The 18,711-nt window shown below is 60.9% G+C and overlaps 4 protein-coding genes across 18 annotated transcripts in view; all 4 read right to left on the reverse strand.

Annotated features, from left to right (window-relative positions):
- Window positions 1-529: 529 nt before the first annotated feature.
- Window positions 530-10,006, reverse strand: ATP8B2 (ATPase phospholipid transporting 8B2). 7 transcript variants are annotated; one of them, XM_054001018.1, is made up of 27 exons: window positions 9,873-10,006; window positions 9,099-9,157; window positions 8,350-8,463; window positions 8,101-8,199; window positions 7,882-7,943; window positions 7,704-7,776; window positions 7,263-7,333; window positions 7,042-7,121; window positions 6,674-6,832; window positions 6,507-6,595; window positions 6,237-6,433; window positions 5,313-5,521; window positions 5,118-5,161; window positions 4,878-5,043; window positions 4,620-4,808; window positions 4,313-4,428; window positions 3,997-4,161; window positions 3,808-3,919; window positions 3,594-3,699; window positions 3,334-3,475; window positions 3,065-3,248; window positions 2,660-2,883; window positions 2,285-2,368; window positions 1,873-2,118; window positions 1,648-1,786; window positions 1,432-1,562; window positions 530-1,339 (listed from the first exon to the last, which is right to left on the reverse strand). In XM_054001018.1, the coding sequence occupies exons 1-27, from the start codon at window positions 9,901-9,903 to the stop codon at window positions 1,052-1,054; spliced, it is 3,579 nt and encodes a 1,192-aa protein (XP_053856993.1). In that variant the 5' UTR covers window positions 9,904-10,006; the 3' UTR covers window positions 530-1,051. The 7 variants fall into 7 exon arrangements, with proteins under 7 accessions (XP_053856993.1, XP_053856990.1, XP_053856991.1 ...); XM_054001015.1 differs by having other exon boundaries at window positions 1,873-2,161; window positions 2,285-2,364; window positions 5,289-5,521; XM_054001016.1 differs by having other exon boundaries at window positions 1,873-2,161; window positions 2,285-2,364; window positions 7,263-7,336.
- Window positions 10,007-10,162: 156 nt separating this feature from the next.
- AQP10 (aquaporin 10) lies at window positions 10,163-12,334 on the reverse strand. Its single transcript, XM_054001230.1, has 6 exons — window positions 12,164-12,334; window positions 11,412-11,538; window positions 11,179-11,316; window positions 10,974-11,092; window positions 10,685-10,902; window positions 10,163-10,600 (listed from the first exon to the last, which is right to left on the reverse strand). The coding sequence occupies exons 1-6, from the start codon at window positions 12,332-12,334 to the stop codon at window positions 10,309-10,311; spliced, it is 1,065 nt and encodes a 354-aa protein (XP_053857205.1). The 3' UTR covers window positions 10,163-10,308.
- Window positions 12,335-12,865: 531 nt separating this feature from the next.
- On the reverse strand, window positions 12,866-14,651 carry HAX1 (HCLS1 associated protein X-1). Of its 2 annotated transcripts, none has more exons than XM_054001187.1 (8): window positions 14,550-14,651; window positions 14,193-14,401; window positions 13,969-14,111; window positions 13,794-13,839; window positions 13,560-13,675; window positions 13,314-13,464; window positions 13,088-13,234; window positions 12,866-12,995 (listed from the first exon to the last, which is right to left on the reverse strand). In XM_054001187.1, exons 1-7 carry the CDS (start codon window positions 14,600-14,602, stop codon window positions 13,116-13,118), a joined length of 837 nt encoding a protein of 278 aa, XP_053857162.1. In that variant the 5' UTR covers window positions 14,603-14,651; the 3' UTR covers window positions 12,866-12,995; window positions 13,088-13,115. The 2 variants fall into 2 exon arrangements, with proteins under 2 accessions (XP_053857162.1, XP_053857161.1); XM_054001186.1 differs by having other exon boundaries at window positions 12,866-12,999.
- Window positions 14,652-15,421: 770 nt separating this feature from the next.
- UBAP2L (ubiquitin associated protein 2 like) overlaps window positions 15,422-18,711 on the reverse strand; it is a 29,312-nt gene continuing 26,022 nt past the window's right edge. For 4 of the 8 annotated variants that reach the window (XM_054001024.1, XM_054001025.1, XM_054001030.1 and 1 more), the window contains 4 exons: window positions 17,865-17,932; window positions 17,377-17,574; window positions 16,883-16,933; window positions 15,422-16,420 (listed from right to left, as the gene is read on the reverse strand). In XM_054001024.1, coding sequence (XP_053856999.1) covers window positions 16,325-16,420; window positions 16,883-16,933; window positions 17,377-17,574; window positions 17,865-17,932 — 413 coding nt within the window. In that variant the 3' untranslated portion in view covers window positions 15,422-16,324. The remainder of the gene's footprint in view (window positions 16,421-16,882; window positions 16,934-17,376; window positions 17,575-17,864; window positions 17,933-18,711) is intronic. The other 4 variants (XM_054001029.1, XM_054001028.1, XM_054001031.1 and 1 more) reach the window with 2 other exon arrangements.

Here is an 18,711-nt window from a genome sequence, read left to right on the forward strand (position 1 = left end):
AAAAAAAATTGGTTTGGGTTGTTTGTTTTGTTTTTTTTTTTTTCCCCTCCTGAACCATAAAATGATACTATTCTACCAGAGAGAAACGTGCCATAAATTATCCACCTCGATCCGCGGCCTCGCCACCGAAGCAACCCCAAAACCACCCCAAATCCCCTCCAGCCCTCGCCAACAGCCGTCTAAACGAGCTCCTCTTTGGTATTGCATCCCTGGGACCCCAACAGCCCCAGGGACTCGCCGGGGGTCCCCCAGTGCCCACCCACACTTCAGTAGTGCTCAGTCCCGCAGCAGCTGGAGAGGAGGAGGATGAGGGAGGAAGCAGAGGCCGAGGGTTGTGCAAGACTACGCGTGGGAGTGAAATCACGGCAGCCGCCAAAACCCAGCCTCCCTGTGGCACAGAACACTTCCCCTTTCCGAGCCAGCACCCACGTCCTGGTGAACCCTGAGGCAGGGGGACAAGGAGGGTGACCTTCCTCCCCCCTTCTCCCTGTACCCAGCCAAGAAATGAGTCGCTCTGTAAACTCGGAGGGTTTTTCCTTACCTTTTTGTTTTGGTTACTATTTTTTTGGGGGGGTCTTTTTTTTTTTTTTTTTTTTTTTTTTTTTTGTTTATATAAAAAAAAAGACACGTGGGTGAAGGGCACAGAGAGGCCACAGTCCACAGAGTCCTCCCAGAGCCCTGCACCTCTGGTACGATACATTCATGTGTGATGGGGCGTTTGCACTCAGTGGAATTGAATACTGATGGAGGAGTGAAAGGGGGGGTGGGGGGGGGCTGATGGTGATGATATCCATCCATCCATCCATCCATCCATCCATCCATCCATCCATCCATCCATCCATCCATCCATCCACCCACCCTCCCTGGGGAGGGAAAGGCTGTATTTTTTGGCTAGAAGGCAACAGTCCAGACTCCTCCAAACCTCAGCACTGACCCCCACACATCACCTCTGCTCCGACACTGCTGGACAAGGGGCTTTGCCCTCCCCAGGGCCAGGGGCAGAGGAGGGGAGCCCCCAGCTGCACTGGAGGAGATGTGGCTCCCTCCAGCCTCACACCCTGAGAGTCTTGTCGGCTGCACCACTGGGGCTGCCGGCACTGCTGCCCTCGCAGCCCTTCTTCTTCCGCAGGGTGTCAATCCAGCTGGTGCTGGGGCGGGGGGCAAAGCTGGAGAGTGCCAAGGAGCTAAGCCGCATGTTCTTGCCAGACATGATGAGCTCCCCGAAACCCTCCTGATGGGAGAAGGCATAGCCAGAGCGGCGTGAGCCCGCGCGCCCCGCGTGCCGCATGCACCGGTGCTGCGTCTTCTGCTTCTTCCGTACCAGCTGCGTGTAGCGCACCTGGGGACACAGGGCCAGGGTCAGGGCTCTGGGGAACCAGCTCTCCTCAGGGCTGGCGCCCTGTGACCGCTCCCACAGCCACGCACTCTCACCGTATCCGAGAGCTCTGGTTTCAGGTCCAGCTTAAGGAAGCGAAAGGCCACAACGGGCACGATACAGACTACGGCGGTGAGGGCAATGGTCAGCCAGACCGTGGGCTGGGCCAGCGTGTTCTGCGCGTTACCTGGGGGGAAAGAATGAATCCTGCCAGGGCTTGGCCAAGGCAGCGCCCTGCTGGGGTGGGGAGCATAGGGCACGCAGGGACTCACCCACAAAGCGGAACTGGTTGGGGAACATCCGGAAGAGGCCGTCGCTGTGCATGGTGAAGAGGATGGCGAAGTAGGCGGCCAGGCTGCCCCAGATGAAGAAGTGGTTGATGGCCGTCCAGAATCCTGTGTCTAACCCGATCTAGAGGGGGGGACGCAGGAAGAGACAGGGCTCAGGGGATGCCTGAGGTACCCCGAGGGTCTGGGGCCGAGCAGCCACAACCCCACCTGCACACTGACGACAATCACGAGGGAGGTGGCGACAGTGACGGCGAAGGACTGGTAGTCGGCCAGCTGGGCACCGTCATCACGAGTGGCATCAGCGAAGACACCGTAGGGGATGAAGAACATGAGGATGGACGTGTAGATGCCCTGGGCAATGCAGATGAAGAACTCCCGCTTGTTGAAGAGCAGGTTCAGCTGCCCAGGCTCGTAGAGTTTAGGGTACTCCATGCTCCGCTGCTCTGGCACATCCTGGGGGCATGGGCACCTCCCTTTAGCCCTGGGCAGGAGCAGCCTCCACCACAGCCCATGGAATGAGAAGGACAGCCCGACTCAGGCACCCAGGCAGCCCTTCTTCCCACAGGGTGGGTGGAGACTCCTCACACACCCAGGGACCTCTCACTAACCCCCGCCATACCTGGTCAAAGACACCCATAGCGAGCACAGGCAGCGACGTGTAGACGATGTTGTACAGTGTGATGAAGTACTGGTCGTACACTGTCTGTATGGAATAGAGCACTCAGCAAGGCACAAGACTTGCCCATCCTGTGCCCCAGCCAGCCCCCAAGTCCCTCTGCCCACAGCTGCAGGGACAGGAGAGCTGTCTCCAGCCCTCCAGCACTGCCCACCCTGACCACAGGCTCCTCACACACTGCGTGCTGGATGCCAGGCTGTGCCTCCTGGCTCAGGATGAGTCCCCACAGGGAGTCCATGGACCTGAACACGCTTCAGAGCCGAGGAGCCCCGCAGGAAAACCCTCCCCAGCTCTCGGTGAGAAAAGCCACCAACCCACCTGTGCTGAGAAGCCGCAGAAGAAGCCAAACCAGAAGTGGACCATGGTGAAGGCGAAGTTCTTATAGAAGAAGTAGCAAAGAAACTTGCACATGCGCAGGTAGGACCAGCGCCCATGCACCAGGAGCAGACGCTGTAGGAACTTGAACTGGGAGAAGGAGTAGTCGGAGGCCAGCACGGCCTGGATGCCTTCCTGCCCACTGATGCCCACGCCAATGTGGGCAGCTGTGGAGGGAAGGAGAGATAGGTAAAGAGAGGGCTGCCAGGAGCACAGGGGACAAGAACAGCACCCCCAGCACAGGCACTTTGCTCCTGTGGGGCACAGAGAGGTGAGCACAGAAGCTCCCAGGATGGTGCAGGGGGGTGGCCTGTCTTCTCCTGTGCTCCCCCAGATCCCAGGCCTTACTCTTGATCATGCTGACATCGTTGGCCCCATCCCCAATGGCCAAAGTGACGGCTTTCTTGTACTTCTTCACCAGCTCCACCACCTGGGCTTTCTGCAGGGGTGTGACACGGCAGCAGATAACGGCCTTGCAGGCACACGCTGTCTCCAGGAATTCCACCTCCATGTCTGCCTCCAGTGCATGGGCCTGCAGGGAGAGCAAGGGCCAGCTGGGATCATGGTACACAGCCAGGCACAGGGCTTTGTCCTGCCTGGCACTCCCAGGGCCCTACCAGGCTGTGCCCATTGATGACCAGGGCGTATTCGCCCGCGATGGCTTCCAGCACGGAGGTAAGCTTGGAGGAGAGTTTCTCCTGGTAGGAGAAGCCATTGCACACAGAACGTGACGCATCCATCATCTTCTCCCGGGCTTTCCTGAGGACAGAGGGGGCACAGGGTTCCATCTCAGGGCCCTTCCATAGCTCTAGCTCCCCCAGCTGCAGTTGTGCCCCACACTGGCACTGTTCTGTGTCCTCTGCCCTCCAACCCTCACCTTAGCTCCTCTCGCACCTCCAGCACAGTGTGGCCTGTGACCACAAACACTTCTGTCATGTCATCTGTCAGCATCTTGCAGGAGTAGCCGATGTTCACAGCTGTTTCTGAGGACAGGAAACCAGGGGCTGAGCCAGAGTCCATTCAGGAGAGAGCAGTAGGGATCCAGCCCACAAACATCCTCATCTCCAGCCAGCACCTCAGCCACGCCTCACCCTGCTTGTCCCCTGTCAGCACCCAGATCTTGATGTTGGCCAGCGTCAGGATGGCAATGGTTTCGGGGACCCCCTGCTGCAGTTTGTCCTCGATGGCCGTGGCTCCAAGCAGCTTGGGGACCCAAAGAGGCGGGAGATCAGCAGGGGCCGCCCCCAGCCACCACCAGCCTCAGCCTCCAGCCCACCTACCATCATATCGTGCTCCACCTCATCGTAGAGCCGAGCCAGGTGATCCTCACGGGCCTCAGGGGCGCTGCCAGCTCGATGCAGCCGCTCGGACCAGTCCTTGTAGTAGCTCTCCTCCAGGTCTTTGTAAGCCAGCACCAGTGTCCGCAGCCCCTCACCAGCGTACTCCTGCAAGCGGTCAGAGCTGGTGTGCTGGCAGACCCCGATGGTGTCCCCAGACCCCAGTGGTGCTCCTAGGACAGGGCACAAGCCCAGCTCGGGCTCCTGGGCAGCAGATTCTTTCCTCCCCACCCCGCCTGCAGGACCCTGCCCTACGCACATTGAGGTGGTCGGTGGTGATGCTGCTCAGGTCCTGGTTGATGGGGTGCAGCCGCTCCAGCAGGATGGTGTCAGCGCCTTTGCAGTACAGCCGGATCTTGCCCTCAGGGCTGCGGACTGCAGGGAGGAGGGGACAACATGCCCGGCTCAGGGCTGCAGGAGCAGGTCCCGCTCTGAGCCCCAGCCATCAACCTGCTGATGCCTCCACAGTCACATCCCCATCAGTGGTCCCCCAACACACCACAATGAGCCCCACGCTGCAGCCCCACGTGGCCTTCCCAGCCCCCGTGCCGTGCCCAGGACCTCACCGATGACGGACATGCGCTTGCGGATGTTGTTGAAGTCCAGGATGGCCAGCAGCTGGTAGGTGATGGCTTGACCCAGCTCATGCACTGTGATGGTCTTGGGCGTGCGGGACCGGAACACAAAGCCAAAGTTCCTGGCAGCTGTGACCAGCGCTCCCTCATCTGGGGACTGTGCCTTGTACAACAGCTCCCCTGCGGGCAGCATGGGGGTCAGTGACAGTGTCTGGTGACCCACAGGGATAGATCCTGCCCCACGCCTACCTTCACTCTTCTCCTCGGACATGACGGTGTGACAGAGTGAAAGCAGGCGGAAGAACTCATGCACGTGGAGGTCTCCCAGTTTGACAGCTTCCAGTAGGCTGGGATCCCAGAACTGGAACCGTGGGTCTGCCAGTGGGTTGAAGGAGAAGTCTACTGGCTCTGGCCTCTGCAGGGGCAAAGTTGGGGTTACCCCCCTGTGGCACTTGGTGTGGACAGGCACCGAACTGACAGCAGCCTTACCTCTCCCAGCTCTGCCTTGTGACCTAGCACGTCCTGCACATCACCTGCAAAACAGGGTATGGAGTTAACTACGAGAGACCCAACACCATGGCAGCTGCTGCTGCAGCACAACGCTCTCACTAAGCCCCCTTTGTCCCCTGACTGCCCCAAACAGAGGTGGGGAGCCCTAGCCTGGCTCTGGCATCTGGCGCTCACCGTAGCTGTGCCCGTTCACAGAGCACTTGCTGAAGACCATGATATTCTGGGTAAGGGTGCCAGTCTTGTCAGAGAAGATGTACTCCACCTGCCCCAGCTCCTCGTTGAGGGTGGTGGTGCGGGCTTCAGCTGGCGTCCGGCGCTTGGCACAGTACATCTTCTTGTCCCAGTTGATGAAGTAGCTGTGCCCGAGCCGGATCACCTCAACGCTGCAGGGAGGATGCCTGGGTGTCACTGGGGCAGGGCAGCACACTCTGCTGAGCCAGCGACAGGCACACACATGCCCACCCCAGACCCTCAGTGCCCTGGGCACTCCAGCACCCCAGGTGCCCCCCGTGGCTTGCTAGCTCCCACACCCTTCCCGGGGGCTGGCCTGCAACCCATTCCTGCTGACAGCCACCACTAAGCCAGGGCTGGGGACCAAGGCAAGGCACCCAGGGGGCAGCCCATGGGGCTCCCCAGGCAGCTCACACACCTACGAACCCTGAGCCCCTCCCAAGCCCACAGGGCAGACAGCAATGAGTGGGAGGGGTGGAGGTGACACATTCTTACCTCGGGGCTAAGGGTGACAGAACCCATGCTGGGGAACGAAAAGAGAGAGAAATTAAAAGAGAGAGAGAAAGGGATAGTGCAGGAGCTTGGGAGCTGCAGGAGGGCAGAGCAAAATAGCCAGCGTGCAGCCAGGGCAGGGAGAGACAGCAGCCAGACAGACACAGCCAGGGGCGGCCCTGAGGGACCTGTGGGGTCCTCAGGTCTTGGGGTGTCCCTGAAGGCAGACATGGCTTGTCACCAAGAGAGTAGCCCACGCCCACCCACAGAACACACCGTTCTGCCTGTGGATCTCCATCCCTGTCTCCCCTCCCCATAGGGCACCCCTAATTTCTCATACACCCCCGTGCCCAGCCCCCCTGCCCCCTGCCCTACCTCACATAGAGCGAGATGGGCACCACAGTGTTGAGGATGATGATGTAGGACCAGAAGGAGAGGAAGCCAGAGAAGAAGGCACTGTGCACCCCCTCGTCCCAGGGCAAGTAGATCTGGAAGCAGACGCCCACCTCGTGCTCCCAGATGGCATTGCCAATGGCCAGGATCACTCCCATGCACACCAGGAACCCAAAGATCTGGGGACAGGACAGTACATCAGAGCCCTGACCGGGTCAGAGCCAGGGCTCCCAGGATCTCCCTTCTGCATACCCAGAGCACCAGCGTGTTCATCAGGCGGTCGATGCTTGTCCGCTTAAATTTGGTCCGGCCACTGTTCTGCATCAGTTTTGTGTCAGGTCCTGGGGAGCAGGAAGGCATCAGGGGGTGTCTTTCCCTCCCCTCTGTGCAGCGCAGTAGCAGCTGCTGCCTCAGCCCACCTGCAAAGATGACGAGGCCAAAGCACCACTCAGTGTTGCGCAGGACGCAGCCCCGCAGCAGCATGTTCTGGTTGCTCAGGGCGTACTTGTTCTCCTTCCAGTACAGTGTCCCACCAAACTTGTCCAGCTTGTTGTTGGGGGGCTCACAGATCACCTCACCTGGGTGCACAGTATGGCTCAGCTGGGACTTGCCTTCTCCATAGGGCCAGCTCCATCCCAGTGCTCCCAGCACCATCCCTGGCTCCCCAGAGATCCGCTTCGAGCCGCAGAATGACAATGCCACGTGGCTGGTCCTTGCCTACCAAGGGTGACAGAGGGAGGAACGTGGGGGTCTGCCCCGTGGCAGAGGGCTGGGGACAGGTACTCACCGTCAAAGCGAGCCAGCTGGCTGGTGTCCCCCAGCTCCGCGGTGACGGGGATGGCCTGACGCACCTTCATGTTGGTCTCTCTGCAGGCAGGAAGGCACCACATGTGGGTAAGAGACAGCCTGGCAGGGAGAGCCTTTGCAGGTGCTGCCCTGCCTGCAGCCCACTCTCACTCCCACCTCTTGCCTTCCATGGCCTCCCCCAAGGCGAGCAGGGACACTTACCCATCCAGCTCTGCAGTCTCTATGTAGCATAACCCATGGGGTTCACTGCTGGAGAGGAGGAGGAGGTCAGCCTGCTGGGAGAGACTTGTGAAGGGTTGTGCCAACACTGGGGCCTTCCCCAGGGAAGCTCCTGGCCCTTAGATGTCCTTGGAACTCCGTGGAGCATCTGCAAAGGCTGTCCCTAACCCCGTGTGTCCTTTGCACCCGAGCCCAGTCACCATCACTCCAAGTGCCCACATCCTCAGAGTTCAAAACATGGCTCCACTACGGCCCCAACTCTCCAACCTAAACGCAACTTCCAGGTTGGAAGTCCCTCATGTCCCCACCCTGGGCAGTGACAGAAGAGCACAAAAGCAAAGTGGGAGTGGCACCACACCCTTCCATGGTCCCTGTGTGCCAACCACCCTGCTGGAACCACACTTGTCTCAGGGCTGCACTCACCGCCACAAACTGGTTGTTCTCCAACTTGATGATGTCTCCAACGCGGACATTCATCCACTGCTCCTGCCGAAGGCTGTAGAGGGGACAGCAAACTGTAGTCAGGCAGGAGCCCTGCCCACTGCCACAGCCCGCAGGGTCCCTGGCTCCCTCTCCACTGCTCTGTGCCCGTGACACTCACACTCCACCGATCAGGACCTGAGACTGCCGGTTGTTCACCTGGTTGTCGCTTTTATGGCGGAACTGGGAGCAGGGGGAAGAGACAGCAGTGTCAGCCTCCTGGGGATGGGTTCCTGTGCTCCCCCACCATCTCAAATGCCATGGCCCCGGACACTGCACCCCTGCACAGCATCCCAACCCCCTGCTCAGTGGGCAGAGGGGCGCAGGGGGAGCCACTCACATAGTCATCGGTGGCATCTTTGACAGCTGTGATGGTTAAGACAAGAACCAAAGGCACGATGGTGGTAAACCAGGAGAGCGAAGAGATCTGAGGAATCAGCTGGGGACAGGGAACAGGAAATTACACAGGAACCAGCCAGCCCCAGGCCCATGCTGCCCCTGCTTAAGGGTGCCAAATCTCCCCACTTCCAAAGTATGGGCACTACTTGGAGCCCTCCTGTATTTCCAGACAGGGAAGGACTGCACTCACCTGCAGGATGAGGAGGAAGAGGAAATAGGTGTTGGCCACTTCCTGGAACTGCTCGAAGAGGTTGACAGGCAGGAAGGTGACAATGTTGTACTTGGAGGTTTTGATGCAGTTGCTCTAGGGACAGATGGGGCAAGAAGGGGGTTTACAGGCTGCCGAGGCCCCATAGCCCCCCAAGACAAGATCATTCTGGAGGGCAGGGGCTGTGGCTCACCACGTTCTTTTGTGGGGGTCAGGCTCCTGCCCCTGTGCTACCTCTGGCAGCTTCCTTGGGAAGCCAATTCCTCAGGCTCAGTCACCAGCTGGTACCCTGGGACCAGCCTCCTCCAGCAGCAGCACCTGGCCCCCACAAGGGTGACCCCAACCCAGACCCCCTTCTCCCCTCTCTGCAGCCAGCTCTGGAGCAGCCAAGGATAACCTCCAATGTCAGGGGAGGTCAAGGTGAGCACTGCCCTCTCTTGGCACCTTCAGAATCTGCCCTATGATCCACACTGGGATGTGGGACCAGGCTGGGATCTGGGCAGAGCTGGAGGGTTCTGGGCCTCGGCCAAGGATGAATCCTGCCCGGCCGGCCCCACAGCTATATTGGCATTAATGTCATCAGCACCATTTTTTTCAGGGACAAACATCTGTTTTGCAGTCATAACGCCTCCCCACCCCCGCCCCACCACCGAGGTGTGGGTGGTTCAGACCCCAGCCCCACAGACCTGCCCGAGGAGCCCCGGGAAGGGGTTCAGCCCCCCCTCACTCACTGCGTACTGGAACTTCTCGTTGTACTCCCGCGCGTTGGCTCGCACTCGACGCTCTTCCTCTACAACACAGCGCCCTGTCACCCCCATGCTGCAGCCACACAGCCCCAAGAGGCTGAACCCTGACACCCCAATCTCCTCTCCATCCTGAGAGCCAAGCTAGGCCCAGAATCCCAGAAGGCAGGGAACAACGAGTCTCCCCAGCCGTGTCATGCAGTCCTGTGCTCCCCAGGACTTGTACCCTTGCACACCCTGAACCCCGACTTTGCTTAACTGTATCTTCACTCCCAAATTCTGCATCTCCAGATTCTCCCAAGCCTGCATTGCGAGACCCCCAGTACTTACCTGTACTGCCAGAGCCCCCAGATTCTGCATCTCCCTGCTCCCCCAGCTCGGCATCCCGAGGTCACCAGACCCTTCCAGCCCTGCACGCCCAGGTACTGCACCCTCAGAGGACACCTCTGCTCCCTCAGCCCTGCTTTGCTGCATTCCTGGATCCCCAGCCCAGCACCCCCAGCCCTCTAAAGTCCGCACTCCCAGCCGCGCTGAACTGCAGCCCCGCACCCCCGGCCCCCCATTTCTGCTCCTCCGCCGCACCCACCCCGCCGGGGTCGCGGACCCGCTGCCACCTCTCGGACATCCCCCGGGGCACGGCCCCGGCCCCGGCCCGGCGCGGCGCGGCCCTCCCGCCCCACCGCGTTACTGGGGCAACGGCCGCCCCGGGGCCCGACCGGGACCCACCCGCGCTTCCCCCGGGCCCACCGCGGCCCCGCTTACCCGGGGCTCGGCGGGCCGCGCACCGCTCCATGTCCCGCGGCCCCGCAGCCCATGGGGAGCGGGCGGGCGGCCGGGCCGGGGCCGGGGCCGCTGCCTCTGCCGCCGCCTCAGCTCCCCATGGCCGCGGCGGCGCCGGTCGGCGGCGGAAGTGAGGCGGGGGCGCGGGGAAGCGGCGGAGCGCGGCCGAGGCTGCGGCCCCGCCGGCGTCCTGGCCAGCGGGGCGGCTCCAGGGCAGCCGTGGGAGTCCTGGGGCGCCAGAGACAGCCCCACGGGTTGCCGCTGGTGGGGGTCCCGGGGACGTCCCCAGATCCCAGTGGGGCATCCCCCGCGTTAGCCACTGGTGTCCCCCGGGCTGGGGTCCCCCTGCAGCCAGGCCTGGCTGGCCTTCCACCATATCCCTGCAGCCCCATGTCCATAGACAAGACACCCCGTGCCCTCAGGACTCTTTTAATGGTGTGACAGCGACTGTGGGGGAGACTGTGCTGCTGGCGCATGGTGTTGGGGGGTACCCGGCAGGCACTGACTCCCCAGCGTCCTTTTCCTTGGGCGACCTCCCAATGTCTGTGTCGATGGCGGTGTTGACTAGAACGATGGAGCCCTGCTCTGCCACGGCCTCGCTGTCCTCCTCCGGGTAGTGGAAAGCCACGAAGAGCTGGTACAGGTATGTGCCCACGGCGGCCCCCAGCAGCGGTGCTACCAGCGGCACCCACCACCACCCATTGCCCCTGCTGAGGACGGGAGGATGGCACAGGGTAGGCTGGGGATCATCATCCCTGCCATCCCCACCTCGCCCCCTTCCCTCTACTACTCACCTGAAGACCTCTGGGCCCCAACCTGCCAGGTAGGTGAAGAGCCGGGGCCCGATGTCCCGCGCAGGGTTCAGGGGGCAGCCACAGTTGGCCCCCATGGAGCACTCAATGGAGAGCACCAAGAGAGCCACAACCACTGGTTCCAGGCCCTTGGGGACAGGCTTGTTGCGCGTGTCCATGGTGCCCATGACAGCAATTATCAGCACCCCTGTGCCGATCACCTGCGAGGACAACGTAGCAGCTCAACGCCATGGGGACTGAGGGGGCTGGGGGAGCTGACAGTGGCACCCACCTGGTCCAAGAAGCCATTGGCAACGGACACAAAGTCAGCTGGGTAAGTGGCGAAGATGGAGGCGGTTTCTTGGGGGCCAGAGACAGTAAGGGTCCCATTGCTATGGTGCCAGATGGCATCTGGGGGCAGAGGCAGAGCATGTACATCAGCCTGGCCACCCCAGCATCACCATGGGGTTCCCTTGTCCGATGCTGCTCCCCCATACCATAGTAGAGGATGTAAACAGCTCCAGCAGATATGAAAGATCCCAAGGTCTGCACAACCACAAAGATGGGAAATTTCCACCAGGGAAACTGCCCTATCAGGCACATGGCTAAGGAGAACGCCGGGTTCATGTGGGCCCCTGCAATGGAGTAAGGAGAAGGGCTGGGAGTGGAGGGTCCTGGGGGACTCAGAGCCAGGGGATAGCAAGAGCTGAGACCCTTTCCTCTGTCTCACCAGAGATTCCCCCTGCCGTGTAGATGCCTGCCATGACACCCAGGGCGCCTCCCAGGTAGCTGGTGATGAGGTTCCCCTTCGTCTCAAAGAAGGCAATCTTCTGTGCAGCACTGCTCAGGGTGATTGTCTGGAGAAGAGGGATGTAGCCCCACCTCAGCCCTGGTGGCCTCGTGCTGAGACTCTCCCACCACAGCTACTGTAGGACAGCTGTGCTGGTGAGGGCTATGCTGGTGCTGCCCCTCTGGTTTTGCTCCCCAATACTTGGACACCAGGCAGGGACTGGCAGGAAGGTGGTTACTGCCCTCACTTGTGGTTTTGATGGCAAAGTAACCAAATTATAAGCAATTAAATAAGCTGCTTTCTGTGGGGAGGAGTTGGGGTAAAGGTGCCACAACATAGCCCCAGGGACACCATTTGCCATCGTGGGATGTAGCCCAAATGCTGAGAACAGCACCAGAGCCCCAGCCTTTGCCTGCTCTGAGGCAGGAGGAATCGAGGCACACACTGCCCAGCACCACACCCTAATTGCACCAGAGCCACGGCCCCCGTGCTGTGGGAACAGGGTCCAAATGGGAGGACAGGCAGTGCCGAGCTGCACGTTTGAGCGTGGCACAGCCCCAAACCCTTCCAACCCCAGGGGGCAAGCAGCAGAGCCCCGGGACCCCTGGCACCTGCCAGCACGACACCGACAGCCCTGTCCCACCCACATGACACCCCCCCCTGGCCCCAAGCCACCTGAGTGCCCTGCTTACCATCATCACGAAGGTGGCCAGCACCTCGGCCAGGCATTCCCGCACCAGCTGATTCCGGATGCGGAGCAGACCCTGGGCCCTCGTCAAGAAAGAAGTGGTGCCCATGGTACCGAGCGGGCAGGGGCAGCGGTGGCAGCGGTGGCAGCGGTGAGAGTGGTGTAGATGTCTCATTGGCAGCAGGTTTTATGAGCCCCACAGCCAGGTGGGTGATTATGTGCAGACTTTAAACCAATCATGGCCGCACCACGGGAGACGCCTGGCAGGGACCAGAGTCCTGTGTGTGGCCGGGGACACCCTGTGACAGTGCTGCACCCCAGAAGGGCAAGGCCGGGTAGCAACACCCTGATCCCCAAGTGGCTGTGGGGAGCCAAGACCTCACTCGGGTCAGCAGGCACAGGTATTTCCTGGCCAGGAACCCCCTTTATCACATCCCTGCCCGAGCCACAGCTGCAGTCAGCGCTAATAAAGAGGTCCTGGAAAGGCCTCCAGGCTGGGCCAGGCCCTCAAGAGTGGCCCAGGGGAGGCATTAGCACAGCATCGGGCAGGGAAACGGGAGAGGGAGGTAAGAAGGCAGCAGTGCAGGCACAGGAGCCTGGCAATCACCTGCACCCCTGAGGCAGCCCCCCAGTCATCCTGGTGGACAGGGGGAATCTGCCTCCAAACGCATGAGATTCCAGTCTGAAGGAGCATGGAAAGTCACAGTTTAGCATAAATAGACTTTATTGCTCTGTACACACATACACTTGACCCCCACAGGGCTCCCTGTGGCTCTGCAGCGCTGCAGAAGGTGGACAGCCTCCAGCCCAGGCACCACTTCCCAGCAAGATCTGACCTATCTACAACAAAAACAGGCGGTGAGAAGAGGCTGCTGCCCACTGCCTGCTCCAACAGGCCTGGCAAGCCCAGGGTCCCCCCAGCCTGCACCTGTCACACAATTCAGGACTGGACACAGCTACCAGCTCGAGAACCAGCGTCGGAAGAATCTGCCCAGCGCAGATGAGGGGTCGCTCGGGTTGGCAGCACGAAGCTCTTCTTGCTGCGGCCACGTGCCAGCGAACTGTGCCAGCTCCCCTGCGAGGGCAGGCAGAGCTCCCTCAGTGGGGCCCCCCTCCCCGTCCACTCTTTGCGTCCTCCCCAGACCCCCACTCACGGTCATCCATGTTGACCACCTCCTCCCGGTAGTCCTTCTTCTGCCCATCCTCCTTGGTGGTGGTGATGAAGGCCTGGTCGCCCCTCCGGCGCGTCACCGTTGTCTCCCGGCGGCCCTGGCTGTCCTGCACGGTGCGGCGCTCCTCGACCCTCTGTGCAGAGCACCGAGCCCTGAGAGACTGCCCAGCCACGGGGACGGTGTCCCCAGGTCCCCCCACAGCCCTGCTGCAGCTGCAGGGACACTCACCCCGTCAGGGAGAGTCACTTTGGTGACAGAGACGCTCTGGAAGTAAGAGTGGGACTCGGGCTCGTTGGGTCTCAGGATGGTCCCCAGCCCAGAGGAGGAGACCTGCGAGTCCAGGTCTGGGGGGAGATGTAAGATGGGGGCTGCAGCACGGGGATGCGCCCCAGAGGCTGTGGCAGCACAGGCGGGTGGAGCAGGGAGGGCAGAGACCCCTCAGCCCCTGCTGCCAGCACCCACCTCGGTCTTCCTTGAGGCCAGGAGGAGCCCGGTGAGCATCTTCCAGCTGCAAGACAAAGCCACGCGCGGCTGAGGCCGGGAAGCAAAGCAACGACACCGGGGCAGCACTGCGACAGCACAGAGCTGGCTACGGCCGCTGAGCCTGCGGGGCGCAGACCCCAGAGCCCTCACCCACCCCTAAGAAGGGTCTCCATGGCCGGGCCAGATCGCCGGAGCTCCCCGGGGCCGCGCTGGCAGGGGGACTCTGCGGGTCCTTCAGCATCGAGTCCCGCAGCGGCCGCCTGGCGCTGCCTTCACCGGGAACGGGCAGGGCGGGCTCTGGGCAGCACAAAGGCGCCGGTCAGGCCGAGGGGCTCCGAGCGGCCCCCAAGAGTCTCGCTCAGCCTTTCCCGTACCCACCGAAAGGCTGCTGGGGCTCGGCCCAGAAGCCCCCAAAGACGCCCAGGAGCTCGCCCATGTCCCGGAACAGCTCCTCGAAGGCGCCGCGGGGGGAGCCAGGGCTGAATCCGAAGCCGAAGTCCTGGGGGGGCTGCGACGTGGACGGGCCGCCATCCTCCTCCTCCTCCTCCTCGTCCCACGCCGCGCCGCCAAACAGCGGGTCCCGGGGCCTGCGGGACCGCGGCAGTGAGACACCCGGAGAGCCCAGAGCAAGCGGGGGAGAACCGGGGCCGGCGGGGCAACCGGCGGTTGAGAGACGGACAGGGTCTGTGTGGGCGAGGCCGGGGGCACCCAGGGGACGGGCGGAGTCCCGGTCACCTGCACCGTCCCGGGAAGCCGAAGAAGCCGCGGAACACGTCGTAGAAGCTCATCCCGCTCCGGCTCCCTCCGGGTCCCGTTCCCCCGGTCCCGCCGCCGCCGCCGCCGCCGCCGCCGCCGCGCCCGGGTCGCGCTGCCGCGAAGCGCCGCGGCCGTAAAGCGCCGCCGGGTGTCGCGAGGCGCCGCGGCCGTCCCGCGTCCCCGCCGGGGCCCCGGGAGCCGTGAGGGCCCGGAGCCCGCCCGCCGTGGCCGCCCCAGGCCCGCGGCTCCGTCCGTGCCCGTTCGCACGAGCTAGCCCCGCGGAGTGCCCCGGGCCCCGCCGTGGGGGCGGGTGCGGGCTGGCGAGGTGGCCGGGGCTGCACGCACGGGCCTTCTCCGTGCCCGCAGCTGAGCCCATCGCGGCCCCCACAGAGCACAGGAGGGCTCCGGCTTCGCCTCCTCACCGCGGCAGGGACCCCCCCAAACCCCAGGAGGGCTCCAGCTTCATCTCCTCACCGCGGCAGAGACCCCCCAAGCCTCCCCAGCCCCTTACCTTGCAGCTCAGGCACCGCTTCCAGCCCACCCTCCCCGCTGAGCTCGCGGGGATGAGGGGCTGCGGAGAGCACCCCTCAAGCCCCAAAAGGAGCACCAGCAGCACCAGAGCACGGTAGGAAGCAGGAATGAAGGGTGAGAGTCTCAGAGGAGGGAGGGCATTATCCCTGTGCTAGCATCCTGCTCTGCCCCAGTGCTGCAGCCGGGAAAAAAAATCCACAAAACGAGGGGACAAAAACCACCAGCAAGAAGCTGGGGAGGGGTGGGGGAAACACGGCCCCCACCGCCCAGGGCCACCCACCCCCTGCACCAAAAATAGGGAACGAGGCTGAGAAGGTGGAAAAAATACACACATCACTTTGTGATCTTTATTCTCTTCAGTAAATCCCCACTTGGGGCTGCAGCTGAAGGGATCAGGTGGAACTGAAAAATACAAGATCTGGACTGCATAGAAAAAAAAAAACCAAACAAACAAAAACCCAAACCAAACCCCACAAAACAGAAAAAAAAAAAAAAAAAAGGAAAAAAAAAGGAAATAAAAAAATCCCCAACCCAAAAGCAGAAGATACTTACAGCGTGCAAGCAGGGCAGGACCTGCACTCTGGGCCCGTGAGGATGGAGGGACGCAGATGGAGAACATAAAATACCAGGGGGGACCCCTCGGCGGGGTGGGGGAGAAATGAGAGAACTAGAGGACAGCATGGGGTTTTTGTTTTTATATACAAGACACATTTATCCATTAAATTTAGAACACGGTACAAAAAAAACACTTCAACTAATTAATCTTACAATGCTGCTCATATCAATTACTGGTCTTAATCCTAATAATAAGGGGGTTTGCTGTAGGCGACTCGCAGCTTCCACTCCTTTGGATCTGAGAGATTCTGGGGCAGCTGGATGGGAGAGGGGATAGAAAGGAGTAAAAACCAAAAAAGGCCCCTACGGCAAACGGTTCAGATCTGAATGCGGAGAGAGAGAAAAAAACAAAAAAAAAAAAAACCAAAAAAAAAAAAAAGGGAAAAAAAAAAAAAAAAGAAAAAATACAAATTCTATATTACATACAACAGGAAAGTGGCTGAAGACAGACAACGCAGAGGTGCCTGCGGCCTGCCCTGCGGGGCCCTGCTGGGGCTGGGGGCCCGGGCGCTCCCCGCCGCAGGGGTCTCTCCTCCCTGGGATCCTTCCTCATCATCAGGGGCACTGGGATTCTCTTCCGGAAGCAAGTGGTGGCCAGGGGCCCGGCCTCAGTTGGCGCCCCAGCTGTAGCTGTTGTAGGCGGACTTGTTGGCCTGGGATTTCTGGGGGATGGAGCTGCCTTGGCTGCGCTGCCCGGAGCCGCTCTGCGGGAAAAGGGCAGAAGGAGAAGAGGGTGGTGAGTGCAGGGGAAGCACCCCCGGCCTACCCTGCAGGGTAACACTGGCATGCCTGGGCCCCAGAAGACTGCTCTGGGCTACGGCTCCTGGGCAGCCGCCGCTCCACCTCAGCCCAGCTCAGCTCCCTGGCGCTGGGGCAGCTTCACCGCCTGTGCCCCAGCACCCTCCCTCGGCTCCACGCCTTGCTCCAGAGGCCAGCAGCACACAGGACTGGGGGCAGCAGGGAGAGAGGAGACGGGGAAGGGTCGGTGTGGGGTGTGTGTGCCCGCGGGTGTGTGTGTGTGTGTGTGTGCACATACTGACTGAGGGCCTCTCTCCTCGCCTCGCAGGGCCATGGGGGAGAAGGAAGGGGCTATATGATCCTGGGGAGCCTTAGGGGCAGGGGCAGAGCCCTCGGCAAGTGCAATGCATTTTCAGAGAGTTCATTACCTGATCTTCCTGCTGGCGTTGGCAGCACAGTATCATCTGCAAATATGGAAGCTGTTGCAGTACCAGGATATGTAAAATAAAGGGACAAACTATGACAATAGAAATCCATGGTTAGACCTGAAAGCTCCTGCAGGGTCGTGGCTATGGCAAGGAACCCCTTTGGTGCTGGCCTGTGGAGCTGCCCCTCTGAGGATGGGGGAGGTCGGGGTGCCCCAGATGTGCATGAGGGGGCACTACCTGGCCGTATCTGGTGCAGCCCGGCAGCAGGGGGGTTGTGCTGAGCACCCACCCTGGCAGAGCACACCCCAGGCCTTCCTTCTCACTCATCCTCTTACGGGCCCTGTGTGTATGTGCAGCTGTGAGCATGTGCCTGTCACTGCATGTGTCCGCCGCAGAGCATGAGGGAGGGAGGCAGGCAGGGAGAGAGGGACCAGGGAAGTAAAGGGGGAGCAAGAGCCCCAGCAAGGGGCTGAGGTGCCTGGGGCATTGCTTACCTGCCCATCCTGCTGCAGGTGGTGGTGGAGGATCTGCGAGTGAGGCTGCTGATGCGGGGTCAGGATGTGCATGAAGGGGGTGGGGGGGTACGCCGCTGCTGTCGCAGGGTTGATGGGGCCGCCGCTGCCCAGCGCCGAAGGCAGGTTGAAGGAGGCTGCTGGGGTTCCAGTGTGAAATCCCTGCTTCTCGAAGGATTGCTAAGAAGGAGATGCCAACGGCAGAATAAGGGCGGGGAGTCAGGCTGGCAGTGTGCCCCTCCCCATCTCTACACGTCACAGGCCCAGAGTCAGCCTGCGGTGCAGAGAACGGATAGAGTCTCTTCCTATGGCTCTTTCTGGGCTTGGAATTGCTGTAAGCTGGGAAAGGTCAAGCATTTCCCTTCTCCCTGGCTGCCTCATCCAAGGGGAAGAGACCTCATTGCCCAGAGAGGCTGTCTCAGAGCTTGGCTTCTCCTCCCCAGCAATGCAGGAAGCACACAGACACTAACCTGAGTTTTGGAGTAGACAGAGCCCGAGATGTCTGGCACGCCTGTATTACTGGATGTCACGGATACACCTGGGGAGAAGGGAGAGGTGGGTGTTAGGCAGCAGGCAGTGGGTCAGCAGGAGCTGCTTGCTGCTAACACCAGCAGCACCTGGTGGAGAGCTCCAGCAGTCAGAGAAGATCTGCAGACAGACTGGCCTGGGCAGCCAGGCCCTGGCATGACCACATGCAAAGCATCCATGTAAGTTATTTTGCTCTGGACACACACTGTTTCAAAATGCCTCCAGGAACCAGCTGAAGGGCTGGCTGCCACCCAGAGAAACACATGGAAAACAGCAGGTGTGAGGAGAGCTGGGGAATGCAATGGACAGAGAGGGAAACAAACCCACAGCATGTGGCACAGCAGCAAGAACAGCCCAAAAGCTCCTCTGGTGTAAAACAGGCAATTGCATGTAAAGGCAACTCAGCTGTAGGCTGGGATGGCTGGTGCAGTGACTGATAATGCAAGCCCCGTGGGGTGTTGGCTGTCCATAAAAGAGGGTGGCCCAGAGGACACCTCAGCCATCATTTAATGCCTGGAAGAAGTGCTGAAATGAAAGCAGTTTAAAGGACACAGCACCAGGTGACCTGGTACAAAGCTGAAATACCTTCTCAAAGAGAAAATACTAACTTGAAGGGCTCTAATGCAGTGAAAAAAAGTGACAAAAGGAATTTAAAGACTGGTAGAGGGAGGCAAATGCAGCCCTAGGTAAGTCAGCCAGACACCAACCAAGTACCAAGACAGGCAGCAGGTTCATGACCTTCCTGCATCTTTGATTCAAGGACACTTCCCTAGAAAGTGTCTGCCAAAC

This window comes from Vidua macroura, chromosome 29, assembly GCF_024509145.1.
Source record: "Vidua macroura isolate BioBank_ID:100142 chromosome 29, ASM2450914v1, whole genome shotgun sequence".
In the NCBI taxonomy this organism is placed as follows: domain Eukaryota; kingdom Metazoa; phylum Chordata; class Aves; order Passeriformes; family Viduidae; genus Vidua; species Vidua macroura.

Excerpts from the sequence above, each read along its gene's own strand:
- AQP10 (XM_054001230.1), bottom strand. The coding sequence starts at position 12,334 with ATGAGACATCTACACCACTCTCACCGCTGCCACCGCTGCCACCGCTGC. Across the intron at positions 11,093-11,178 it reads TGTTTACATCCTCTACTATG|ATGCCATCTGGCACCATAGC; the intron begins GTATGGGGGAGC and ends CTCTGCCCCCAG. Across the intron at positions 10,903-10,973 it reads CCAATGGCTTCTTGGACCAG|GTGATCGGCACAGGGGTGCT; the intron begins GTGGGTGCCACT and ends TTGTCCTCGCAG.
- HAX1 (XM_054001187.1), bottom strand. The coding sequence starts at position 14,602 with ATGAGCTTCTACGACGTGTTCCGCGGCTTCTTCGGCTTCCCGGGACGG. Across the intron at positions 13,465-13,559 it reads AAGTGACTCTCCCTGACGGG|AGGGTCGAGGAGCGCCGCAC; the intron begins GTGAGTGTCCCT and ends TGCTCTGCACAG. Across the intron at positions 13,235-13,313 it reads GGTGGTCAACATGGATGACC|GGGAGCTGGCACAGTTCGCT; the intron begins GTGAGTGGGGGT and ends CTGCCCTCGCAG.
- ATP8B2 (XM_054001014.1), bottom strand. The coding sequence starts at position 9,903 with ATGGAGCGGTGCGCGGCCCGCCGAGCCCCGG. Across the intron at positions 7,337-7,703 it reads AGAACAACCAGTTTGTGGCG|CAGGCTGACCTCCTCCTCCT; the intron begins GTGAGTGCAGCC and ends AGTCTCTCCCAG. Across the intron at positions 1,340-1,431 it reads AACCAGAGCTCTCGGATACG|GTGCGCTACACGCAGCTGGT; the intron begins GTGAGAGTGCGT and ends CTGTGTCCCCAG.